This window comes from Cynocephalus volans, chromosome 5, assembly GCF_027409185.1.
Source record: "Cynocephalus volans isolate mCynVol1 chromosome 5, mCynVol1.pri, whole genome shotgun sequence".
NCBI lineage: Eukaryota > Metazoa > Chordata > Mammalia > Dermoptera > Cynocephalidae > Cynocephalus > Cynocephalus volans.
In genome coordinates, this window is record NC_084464.1 from 81,108,058 (window position 1) to 81,120,544 (window position 12,487).

General features: G+C 40.7%; 1 protein-coding gene across 1 annotated transcript in view; it reads right to left on the minus strand.

The window, feature by feature from the left end:
• Window positions 1-12,487, minus strand: part of IMPG1 (interphotoreceptor matrix proteoglycan 1) — a 126,913-nt gene that overhangs the window by 26,709 nt on the left and 87,717 nt on the right. Inside the window, 1 exon segment of the mRNA XM_063098170.1 lies at window positions 8,177-8,709. Coding sequence (XP_062954240.1) covers window positions 8,177-8,709 — 533 coding nt within the window.

Below are 12,487 nucleotides of genomic sequence, written 5' to 3' on the forward strand. Positions count from 1 at the left end.
CTACTTACTTTGACTGGACTCATTCTTTGTGTCTTAGCATTGCTTTGACTTCTGGTAGGGATTTCCTGTCTTCACGTAATGTGCAGATGGCTAGTTGCCCCTTCTCCCAAATCCAGTTTCTTCCTCATGGGAAAGAGGACACCTAGTTACAGACCACACTTTCCAGCTTCCTTGCAGCCCAGTGTGGCTTTGTGACTACTTCCTACCAACAGAAATGAGTAGAAGATGTGGACAACTTTGGTATCTCTTGCTTAAAAGGAAATTTCTTTCCCTCAGCTTCTTCCCTTTCCCCTTCTCACAAGTGGAAGTAGGGGTGTACTAATGACCCAGCTTTGACCATGTGAATGAGGAAACACCCTCACGGTTGCCAGAGCTACAAGAGGGAGGAAATGTGGGTCCCTGGAGGGCACTGTGGAGATATAAGAGTGTGTCTAATTAAAGTCACTGTATTCTTGGGTTTTCAAGATGGCGGTGGCTGTGGCGGTTGGCGTGGAGTAGCTGAGGTGGAAAAGGCGGCCACTGGGCCTCAGGCAGCTGGGAAACTTGTGGACCTTCCTCTTGCCATCTCTTAAGGGAGGACCGCAGCTGCTGGCTGGTCGTGGGGGGTGACCGCCACTTTGCCCCCGGCAGGAGAGGCTGCCTCATTTACAGGCAACAGCTTTGAAGTGTGGAGCAGGAAAAGAACTGTTTCTTAGCTGCAAAAGCGAGTCTCGAAACAGGGAACATGGCGCCAGGGCTGCTGTGGATGCAGACAGGATACCGGAGGCCGGGGCCACGCTGAAGGCGGCCAGCTGCCCTATTCAGGATTCGAGGTTTCAGGCCGGCATTAAAGAAGATTCCTGGGAGCGCCCGAGCTGCGCCGCGACTGAACAGCCTGAGGCGGCAGCGGCCGAGAACAGGGAAGGCGACAAACCAGAGGCAGAGAGTGAGCACCCGACCTGGCACAGCACTGTGAGTGACCCCTGGCCCAGCTCTGTTCGGGGGGCTGACGCCCACCCGGCTCCCGCCTGCATCACTGGTTCACTCATTGCCCCGGGGCTGCCTCCATTTTCCCAGGTGCTGGCAGCTACACCCGGCTCAGCTGTCACTGAGCCTTCCCACTTGCTTGGCCCGGCGTGGGGCTTTCCGGAGCCTGCGAGCCGGACTCCCCTCCCACTCCCTCTGCGGTTCTCTGGTGGGGCTGGGGGCATGGGGCGTTCCCGGCCAGTGTCGGGAGGGCAAGGAAGTATGGGCGGGCCGACTGTCACTCCAACACACCCTGGACTCAGGCCCCCGGTAAACTTCCTGTTACTGGGAGGCAGATACCATCTCTGCGGCCACCAGTTTGGAAAAAAAGCCTAACCAATTTCTGGTTGAGAATAGTGTGGTAGGAGACTTCCCAGGTCCGCTTGACTTGCCAGAGAGCTGGCTGCAGGTGGGCGCTAGATTCGGTCTATGCCGGGGGGATACAAAGGTGAACAAGCCCCCAGAAAGATCTACACAGTGCTACAAAGGCACCCAGAGTGACCGGTCGTCTGGGCCTACCAGAAACCTGGTAGACTTCCTGGGCAAGGCAGTGGCGAGCAGGGTCTTGAAGGCCCAGCTGATAGACGAGGGGTGCAGAAGACACGCCCCAGCCCAGCACAGTGCGCACAGGGTGGGGAGACGTGCGGCCAGGGAGGCGGAGACTCGACAGAAACCACACACCCGGTGGGGTCGCCACTGCACGATCCAACAGCCTGGGACAGAGCACACAGAACAGGGAGAAGTCCTGCACAGGAAGTGAAAGCTCAACAGAGATCACACACCCTGTGGTACGTGACCCACCAGCCCAGCAGAGTACAAGCTGACCAGAAAGGTGGCTCCCCGGAGAAGCCCAAGACCCGAGGCAACTACACACACAAGGCACTAGAGGCCAACTGAGCAGTCACGGAGGGAGCCATACGAAATTGGCAGCCACAGCAACATCCTAGTTAGTCATTAGTCTCAAACTGGTGGTCTGTGAAACCCCCCGCCACAATGAATAAACACCAAAAAAAAGATACCAGAAATACAAAAAATCAAGAAAGTACACCACCAAAAGTTAATAAATCTCAAACTCTAGATCCTATAGAACAAGAAGCCCTTGAAATAACTGACAAGGAATTTCGAGTGATAATTCTAAGGAAACTGAATGAGATACAAGAAAACTCAGCTAGACATCATGATGAAATGAGGAAAAGTATACAGGATCTGAAAGAGGAAATGTAAAAGGAAATCAATGTCCTGAAAAAAAATGTAGCAGAACTTGCTGAACTGAAGAAGTTATTCAGCAAAATAAAAAACACAACGGAGAGTTTAACCAGCAGGCTTGTCGAAGTTGAAGAGAGAACCTCTGAACTTGAAGATGGGCTGTTTGAAATAACACAAGCAGACAAAAAGAAAGAAAAAAGAATCAAGGACATGGAAGAAAATCTGAGAGAGATATCAGACAACCTTAAGCGCTCAAATATCCGAGTCATGGGTATTCCAGAAGGGGAGGAAAATGGAGATTCCATTGAAAACATATTCAACAAAATAGTGGCAGAAAACTTCCCAGGTATAAGAAAAGTCACAGATCTTCAGATCCAGGAAGCTCAACGATCTCCAAACGTATTCAACCCAAAAAGGCCTTCTCCAAGAAACGTCATAGTCAAATTGGCAAAACTCAGAGACAAAGAGAGAATCTTAAAAGCTGCAAGAGAGAAGCGTCAAATCACCTATAAGGGAGCCCCAATCAGGCTACCATCAGACTTCTCATCACAAACCCTAAAAGCTAGAAAGGAATGGGATGATATTTTCAAAATACTAAAAGACAAAGATTGCCAGCCAAGAATACTCTACCCTGCAAGGCTATCCTTCCAAAATGAAGGGTAAATAGTATATTTCTCAGACAAACAAAAACTGTGGGAGTTCACTACCACACGACCACCCTTACAAGAAATCCTCAAGGGACTACTGGGTTTGGTTCCTAAAAAATAACTACCACTGCCATAAAAAACCCAAGAAAAATCAAAACCCACTAGTATAATAAAAATGGCATTCATGAAGAGAAAACAAGCAAACAAAAATGCTGACTACAACCTAAGGAACCAATAAACACAGAAACCAAACAGTAAATCAGAAAGCAAGGAACGAAAGACACCTAAGACAACCAAACAACCAATAAAATGCTAGGAATAAATCAACACCTTTCAATAACAACTCTTAATGTAAAAGGCTTAAGTTCCCCAATCAAAAGACACAGACTGGCTGACTGGATCAAAAAGGAGGACCCAACTATATGCTGCCTTCAAGAAACCCACCTCACCCATAAAGATTCACACAGACTAAGAGTGAAAGGATGGAAAAAGATTTACCATGCAAACAGAAAAGAAAAACGAGCTGGAGTAGCTATTCTTATATCTGACAAAATAGACTTTAAACTAAAAACCATAAAAAGAGACAATGAGGGACACTACTTAATGATAAAAGGACTGATCCATCAAGAGGACATAACAATCATAAATATATACGCACCCAATTTTGGAGCAGCCAGATTTATAAAACAAACGCTATTAGACCTAAAGAAGGAAATAGACACTAATACCATAATAGCAGAGCACCTGAACACCCCACTGTCAATATTAGACAGATCATCTAGGCAAAGAATCAGTAGAGAAACACAAGATCTAAACAATACTCTAGACCAATTGGAATTGGCAGATATCTACAGAACATTCCACCCAACAACCTCAGAATATTCATTCTTCTCAGCAGCACATGGATCATTCTCCAGGATAGATCACATATTAGGTCACAAATCAAGTCTCAATAAATTCAAAAAAATTGGAATTATCCCATGTATCTTCTCAGACCACAATGGATTAAAACTAGAAATTAATAACAAACCAAACTCTGGAAACTATACAAACACATGGAAATTAAACAGCATTCTACTTAATGACATATGGGTCCAAGAAGAAATCAAGCAGGAAATCAAAAAATTTATTGAAACTAATGAAAACAATGATACATCATACCAAAACCTGTGGGATACTGCAAAAGCAGCATTGAGGGGGAAATTTATTGCATTAAACGCTCACTTCAGAAGAATGGAAAGATGGCAAGTGAGCAACCTAACACTTCACCTTAAAGAACTAGAAAAACAAGAACAATCCAAACCTAAAGTTAGCAGACGGAAAGAAATCATTAAGATCAGAGCAGAACTGAATGAAATTGAAAACCAAAAAACAATTCAAAAGATCAACGAATCAAAAAGTTGGTTTTTTGAAAAGATAAATAAAATTGACAAACCATTAGCATGGCTAACAAAAAAAAGAAGAGAGAAGACTCAAATAACAAAAATTAGCAATGAAAAAGGCGATATTACAACTGATTCATCTGAAATACAAGGAATCATTCGAGACTACTATAAACAACTATACGCCAACAAATTTGAAAATCTGGAGGAAATGGATAAATTTTTGGACACACACAAGCTCTCAAAACTGAACCATGAAGACGTAGAAAATTTGAACAGACCAATAACAATAAAGGAGATTGAAGCTGTTATCAGAAGGCTCCCAACAAAGAAAAGGCCAGGACCAGATGGATTCACAGCAGAATTTTACCAAACATTCAAAAAGGAATTGACACCGATTCTTTACAAACTATTCCGAAAGATTGAAACGGACGCAAATCTCCCAAACTCATTCTATGAAGCAAACATCATCCTGATACCAAAACCAGGTAAAGATATAACCAAAAAAGAAAACTACAGGCCGATATCCTTGATGAATATAGATGCAAAAATCCTCACTAAAATACTAGCAAACAGAATACAGCAACACATACGAAAAATTATTCATCACGATCAAGTGGGATTCATCCCAGGGATGCAAGGTTGGTTCAACATACGCAAATCAATAAATGTGATACACCATATTAATAAACTCAAACACAAGGACCATATGATCATCTCTATAGATGCTGAAAAAGCATTTGATAAAGTTCAGCACTCATTCATGACAAAGACCCTCTATAAGTTAGGTATAGAGGGAAAGTATCTCAACATAATTAAAGCCATATATGCCAAACCCACTGCCAGTATCATCCTGAATGGGCAAAAGCTGAAAGCTTTTCCTTTAAGAACAGGAACTAGACAAGGATGCCCACTCTCACCACTCCTATTCAACATAGTGTTGGAAGTACTAGCCAGAGCAATCAGAGAAGAGAAGGAAATAAAGGGCATCCAGATTGGAAAAGATGAAGTCAAACTGTCCCTGTTTGCAGATGACATGATCCTATATATCGAACAGCGTAAAACCTCTACAAAAAAACTCTTGGAATTGATAAATGATTTCAGCACAGTAGCAGGATACAAAATCAACACACAAAAATCAGCATTTCTTTTCTCCAATAGTGAACATGCAGAAAGAGAAATCAAGAAAGCCTGCCCATTTACAATAGCCACCAAAAGAATAAAATACTTAGGAATTGAGTTAACCAAGGATGTGAAAAATCTCTATAATGAGAACTACAAACCACTGCTGAGAGAAATTAGAGAGGATACAAGAAGATGGAAAGATATCCCATGCTCTTGGATTGGAAGAATAAACATAGTGAAAATGTCCATACTACCCAAAGTGATATACAAATTCAATGCAATCCCCATCAAAATTCCAAAGACATTTTTCTCAGAAATGGAAAAAACTATCCAGTCATTTATATGGAACAATAAAAGACCAAGCATAGCCAAAGGAAGGCTGAGCAAAAAAAATAAAGCTGGAGGCATAACACTACCTGACTTTAAGCTATACTACAAAGCTATAATAACCAAAACAGTATGGTACTGGCATAAAAACAGACACACTGACCAATGGAATAGAATAGAGAATCCAGAAATCAACCCACACACTTACTGCCATCTGATCTTTGACAAAGGCACCAAGCCTACTCACTGGGGAAGGGACTGCCTCTTCAGCAAATGGTGCTGGGATAACTGGATATCCATATGCAGGAGAATGAAACTAGATCCATACCTCTCATCGAATACTACAATCAACTCAAAATGGATTAAGGATTTAAATATACACCCTGAAACAATAAAACTTCTTAAAGAAAACATAGGAGAAACACTTCAGGAAATAGGACTGGGCACAGACTTCATGAATACAACCCCAAAAGCACGGGCAACCAAAGGAAAAATAAACAAATGGGATTATATCAAACTAAAAAGCTTCTGCACAGCAAAAGAAACAATTAACAGAGTTAAAAGACAACCAACAGAGTGGGAGAAAATATTTGCAAAATATATATCTGACAAAGGATTAATATCCAGAATATATAAGGAACTCAAACAACTGTACAAGAAGAAAACAAGCAACCCAATTAAAAAATGGGCAAAAGAGCTAAGTAGGCATTTCTCTAAGGAAGATATACAAATGGCCAACAGACATATGAAAAAATGCTCAACATCACTCAGTATCCGGGAATTGCAAATCAAAACCACATTGAGATACCATCTAACCCCAGTTAGGATGGCTAAAATCCAAAAGACTCTGAACGATAAATGCTGGCGAGGTTGCGGAGAAAAAGGAACTCTCATACATTGTTGGTGGGACTGAAAAATGGTGCAGCCTGTATGGAAAATGGTATGGAGGTTCCTCAAACAATTGCAGATAGATCTACCATACGACCCAGCTATCCCACTGTTGGGAATATACCCAGAGGAATGGAAATCATCAAGTCAAAGGTATACCTGTTCCCCAATGTTTATCGCAGCACTCTTTACAATAGCCAAGAGTTGGAACCAGCCCAAATGTCCATCATCAGATGAGTGGATACGGAAAATGTGGTACATCTACACAATGGAATACTACTCAGCTATAAAAATGAATGAAATACTGCCATTTGCAACAACATGGATGGACCTTGAGAGAATTATATTAAGTGAAACAAGTCAGGCATAGAAAGAGAAATACCACGTGTTCTCACTTATTGGTGGGAGCTAAAAATTAATATATAAATTCACACACACACACACACACACAAAAAAAAAAAACGGGGGGGGGAAGAAGATATAACAACCACAATTACTTGAAGTTGATACGACAAGCAAACAGAAAAGACATTGTTGGGGGGGAGGGGAGATGGAGAAGGGAGGGACGTTTTGGTGATGGGGAGCAATAATCAGCCACAATGTATATTGACAAAATAAATTTAAAAAAAAAAAGTCACTGTATTCTTGATCTTGTCATTATGGCAGTTTAGAATGAAACCCAATTAATTAAACACCTGGGCTAGGTTCACTGGAACTATGTTCTCTGAGATTATCCCATATCTACCCACTTCATTACGGGGGTGGGTGGCACAGAAAAAGCCTTACTTTAAAGCAAATGTTCGTTTGAGAAATTGGGTTTTATGTAGATTTTAACTTGAGTAATAATTTAACTTATATTAAGCACATAATTTTTTTTCTGTTATTGTCAGAAATTCTGCAATCTGTTTGATATGCATAGTACAATTTTTGAAAAATTGGTCATGACTACGTAGAAGTATCACATAGTTCAACATTTCTTATTGTATATGTATTTCTTATTGTACATGTAGAAACAAAATAAGCACGTGAGTTTGGAGGTGTTTTATCGTCAAAGATATATGTCATCATGGTCATCGTCTCATGTGTTTTGTTAGGAGTCAGGAATGACAAGTTATTTAATCATTGTTCGGTTTTACAAGAACTTAAGGGGAAGTAAAAAAGGAGCCCTTCTACCTAAACTCTCAGCCTCACCTGTGCTGAATCATTGTAGCTTTGTGTCTGTCCGTCAGATGGCTACAATTTAGGAAAAGACCGCTCATACTGTTTTTAGATTCCAAGTTCGGTACTTGAGTGGTTGTGTATTGTTTCTCGATAAGCTGTTAGGCAGAACTATAACGAGAAGATTTTAAACATAAATTTGTTCCCATGTGGCTGGGTGGCAGTCTCTTCCCTATGTGTCCACTACAGAATTCGTTTCCCTGACTGGATCTGAATCCATTTCAAAACTCTAGCAGAAAGCCTTTAGCAGCCGCTGGCTCAGAGACTTGCCTCTTCTACTCTGCATTGCTCAAGACAGCCAATGGTTATGTTGTAAAACAGCAACAAGGAAAGAAGAAACATGCAGAGAAGGGAGGAGTGTAAGCAGCGCCCACTCACCAGCTGTGTGAACCGTTGCTCCAGAGTCTGGTACTCCGGGGTGCTCTTGTTGAACAGGTTGTTGGAGAAGGGCACGTTAGCAACACGCAGACTGAAGAACACCACCAGCTCGTGGCCCTTGGTGGCAATGGTCATAGTGCTAGTGGTGATGTACTGTAAAGCTGGGACGGGAGTGGTATTCTCCAAGAATCTATCTGAGGTAGAAATGTATCCTCTGAGTCCTGGTATCTCAGACGAGGCAGGAGAGTTAGACAGATCCATTCCATCCAGGTCTCTGACCATATCTTGGCTGCCTGTACGCAACCTGCTGTCATCTGAAGATCCAGGCGAATGTGAAATTTCCGGAGCCAACTGGCTGATGGCAGAATAGTCTTTGGTGGGGATGGTGAGCCCTGGGACTAGTATTGTCTGGTCAATGGACATTATGTCTCTGGTGCTTTGATCAGTCAAAGAGAAGATGCTCGATGCAGCAAAGAAAGGTGGAGTTTCTGATAGGGAGGTAGAGGCTGTAGCAGGTGGAGACCAAGAACTGTCTGTGGAGGAAGCTCCTGTGACCACTGTCATTATGTCCAAGTATTTCACAAAGAATAGAAAATGAAAAAGAAAATCCAAAGTTAGAATTATCTCTAAAAAGGATATGACATTTGCGTTGATTATTTCAATGGACATGTTTAAAAAAAAAAAAAAGAGAGAGAAATTGGTACAGAAAGGGCAAGCAGCTCTGTGTCCAAACCTAGGGAGACAAAGGGTAGGTCCCTGTATCCAGTGTATTTAGGTCCAATACTTCTGGACATGTGAGACTAAAAAAGTATCAGTTGCCTAAAATTTCTGGAATTTTACTGCCCAGCCAGATACGGCATACCTGGAGACCAGGTAGTACAAACTGACTAAGTAACCAACTGGTGACAAACCACAGCTGACATTGGAACAGATTGAGATCCCACATTCCCACCTGGAGTTCCCAGATAACTAGCTGTGCAGTTTTGGCATAGAAATTTTATTCACCTTCCAATAATGCAAGCCTGAATTTTATGCAATTGAATTTTTTGGATGCCAGTTATCACATTTTTGTAGTTTTACCCCTTATATTTTTAAATTATGCTTTCCCCAAATTGGATGATCTGATTGAATAAATTGACAACTTTCAAAATAGCACTGAGGGTGTAAAGGTGTGGGTAACATAATTTGAACTTTATATCGACCGTACAACTTGATAAATATTTGATAATATTAGAAACCTTTGTCACTGTTACATTATCATACCCCGATAATTTGTACCACCATTTTGTATTGCTTTCTTGGGTAAGTACACATCAAACTACTAAAGTTCATTGTTCGGTGCAAAATTATAATCAATAATTATTTATAAACTAAGAAAGTAGTTATATAAAACTTTCAGATAAAGAGATTGATGGATTATTAAGATATTCCAATAAACCTAAATTCAGAGCCATTGATGATATTTAAGGCATTAGGTGAACAAAACAGGTAGCTTTCTGTGATTATTTCAGTGGCATTTTGGCAAATGTGCAGGAAAATTCTGTTGAAATCCAAATGCTAAGCATGATGAATGAACTGTCTGGATGCAGTTATAATCTTTGGATTCTCAGTTGGCTAATTTACTACAGTGAAATCACCAAAACTGAAACTCCAAGTGATAAACAACTCTGAAAGGTGGAATCATATTAGTTTTATTACTTCCCTAATATAAAACCTGCCTGTTGGTGAGTTATGCCCGGATTTCAATGAAGCCACCTCTTCTGACATGGGGAGGGTGTCTAGGGTGTCTGCCCATAATTCGCTCAACTGTCAGAAATGATATTTCCTAACATCCAATATCTCTTTGGATATACACTTAAAGTTTTATTCAAATCTCCATTGCTATGAGCTGAATGTTTGTGTCCACCGAAAATGTATATGTTAAAGCCCTAACCCCCAATGTGTTTGCATTTGGAGGTGGGGGCCTTTGGAAGGTAATTAGGTCATGAAGGTAGAGTCCTCATGAATGGGATTAGTGCTCTTATAGGAAGAGACATGAGAGAGATAATCTTCCTTTTTCGTTTTGTCATGCGAAGATATAGCAAGAAAGCATTCATCGGCGAACCAGGAGGAGAGCCCTCATTCGGAACCAAATCTGCTAGCACTCTGATCTGGACATCCCAGCCCTCAGAGCTGTGAGAAATAAATTTCTGTTGTTTAAGCCAGTCAGTCTATGGGATTTCATTATAACAGCCTGAGTTACCTAAGATATTCATGGACAGGTCTGGGATGAGTAAATACAAAGGTTTCAAGTGCTCCCTGTGATTTGATTTGACTACTTTGTGCCACAGGAAATGCATTTGAATCCATGTTCCTATGATGTGATCTCTGTGCTCCTGTGCATAATAAGGGTTGGGGAAATCTGAGGCAAGAAGCACAATGACAGATGTCTCCCTTCTGCTCCTAGGCCAGCATCTCATTACTCACACTCTTACTAAACAGACTTTAACCAGCATAAAATAGGTTGCTGCATTATGTCATCAAGCAATAAAAATGAATTTCTAGTCTCCTCCCTTTGTGGCATTTTAATATTAATCCTTCACATTCACAAAAAAACCTAACCAAGTTATTTCATTGATGGAACACTTGGCTATTTAAATGTAGAGTTGCTTGATGAAATTCAGGATGCCTAATGGAACATACTTACAGTAAAAAATTATTTTTTGTTTGTCTGAAATTAAAGTTTAACTGGACATTTTGTATTTTTCTTTGCTGAATCTAGCAGCCCTATATAAAACTGATTTCAAAAGATTCCTACCTCTTTTGGCTTGGGATTGAAGCCATTAAGGCTATAGTCAATTCCTTGGAAAAACAAATATCATCCAAACCTTACCCCCACTAATAAGTGTATTTAAAATAATTACACTTTCATCTGATTTTAGTTAAAAAAAATAGACATGGTGGTGACACAGGCCATTTCAACATTAAGTTTTCTGTCCTGCAATAGGAAAGTCAAGCGCTAAAAGCCGAACCATTTATTTCATCATGAAGTATGCAAAATAAAAAGACTCAAAATAACAGTTACACTAGAGTGTGTATGGATTTCCTGCAAAGGTGTGGGGTGTGTTTATATGCCTGCATGCATGGTAGGGGTGCTAGTTACAGGTGTTCAAGTGGCATGACCAGCAAATTCTTAATTTTATATCAAACAAATCCATTCTTATTTATCATAACAAGAAAGTCATTACCTTCCTCTTTGGCATATTATAAAGATAAAAACTCTCGTTCATTCATTCAACAAATAGATATTATAGCCTACTCTGTGTCAGGTATTATTCTAGGTTGTGGGATATATCAGTGAACAAAACATAAAGTTTCCGGCCCCGAGGAGCTTACCATATAGTGAGGGAAGACAGAAAAAACTAAAATGAAGGGGACTACATAGTATGCCAGCTGGTAATAAGTGCTATGGAAATAAAATGAAGCAGGAAAAGAGATGGGAGTGCAGGGTTTGCAATATCATATAGGCAGGTCACTGAAGATATAATATGTGAGCAAAGACCTGAAGAGGTGAGAGAGTTAGCCATGCAGCACACTGCAAAAGAGAAGGCCAAAGGAAGAAGGATGCCTGTCGTACTCACGGAACAGCTAGCCAGGAGGACAGCATGTCTAGAACGGAATTCATACTACCAGTCAAGCATCACGGTGGCTAAAGACATTTTCAAACACACAAAGTCTCAAAAAATTTCTCCCAGACGTTCATTCTTGGAGTGTGTTTACCTCAAATGAGAAAATAAACCTAAAAAGAGGAAGAAATGGGACACTAAAAAAAATTAGGGAAATCTCCAGGAAGATAGTGAAGGGGTCTCTCAGGGAGACAGGCTCACCAGGTGTAAAAGACACATAGTTAAGATTGGTTTTGTCTTGAGAGATAAGTATATGGAATGCTTGTATCACCAAGTCCTCTGATATTCTACCAATTAAAAAAATCTTTTATTTCCCAGCTTTCTTAAGGTCTAATAACAAATATATATATATAAACAAATATATATTATATATATTTCTTTTTTTTTTTTTACTAAGTTTTTTAAACTGACAAAACTACTGGAGGATGTGCTCCACAGAACAAGAGGGTAAACCCAGAGAGAGAAGGGATCAGGGGATCCAACCCAGGAGAAAAGCCAAGGAAGTTCTAAGAATGATAGCAAAGGGAGGATTTTAGTGACAGCTGTTCAAAAGGCCTAGAGAAAAGCAGTCCAGAGAGAAAGAGAAAGAGGTCTTTGAAAATTGGAACTGATAAGTTACCAGGTATGGAGAATTATGCTGTAAATT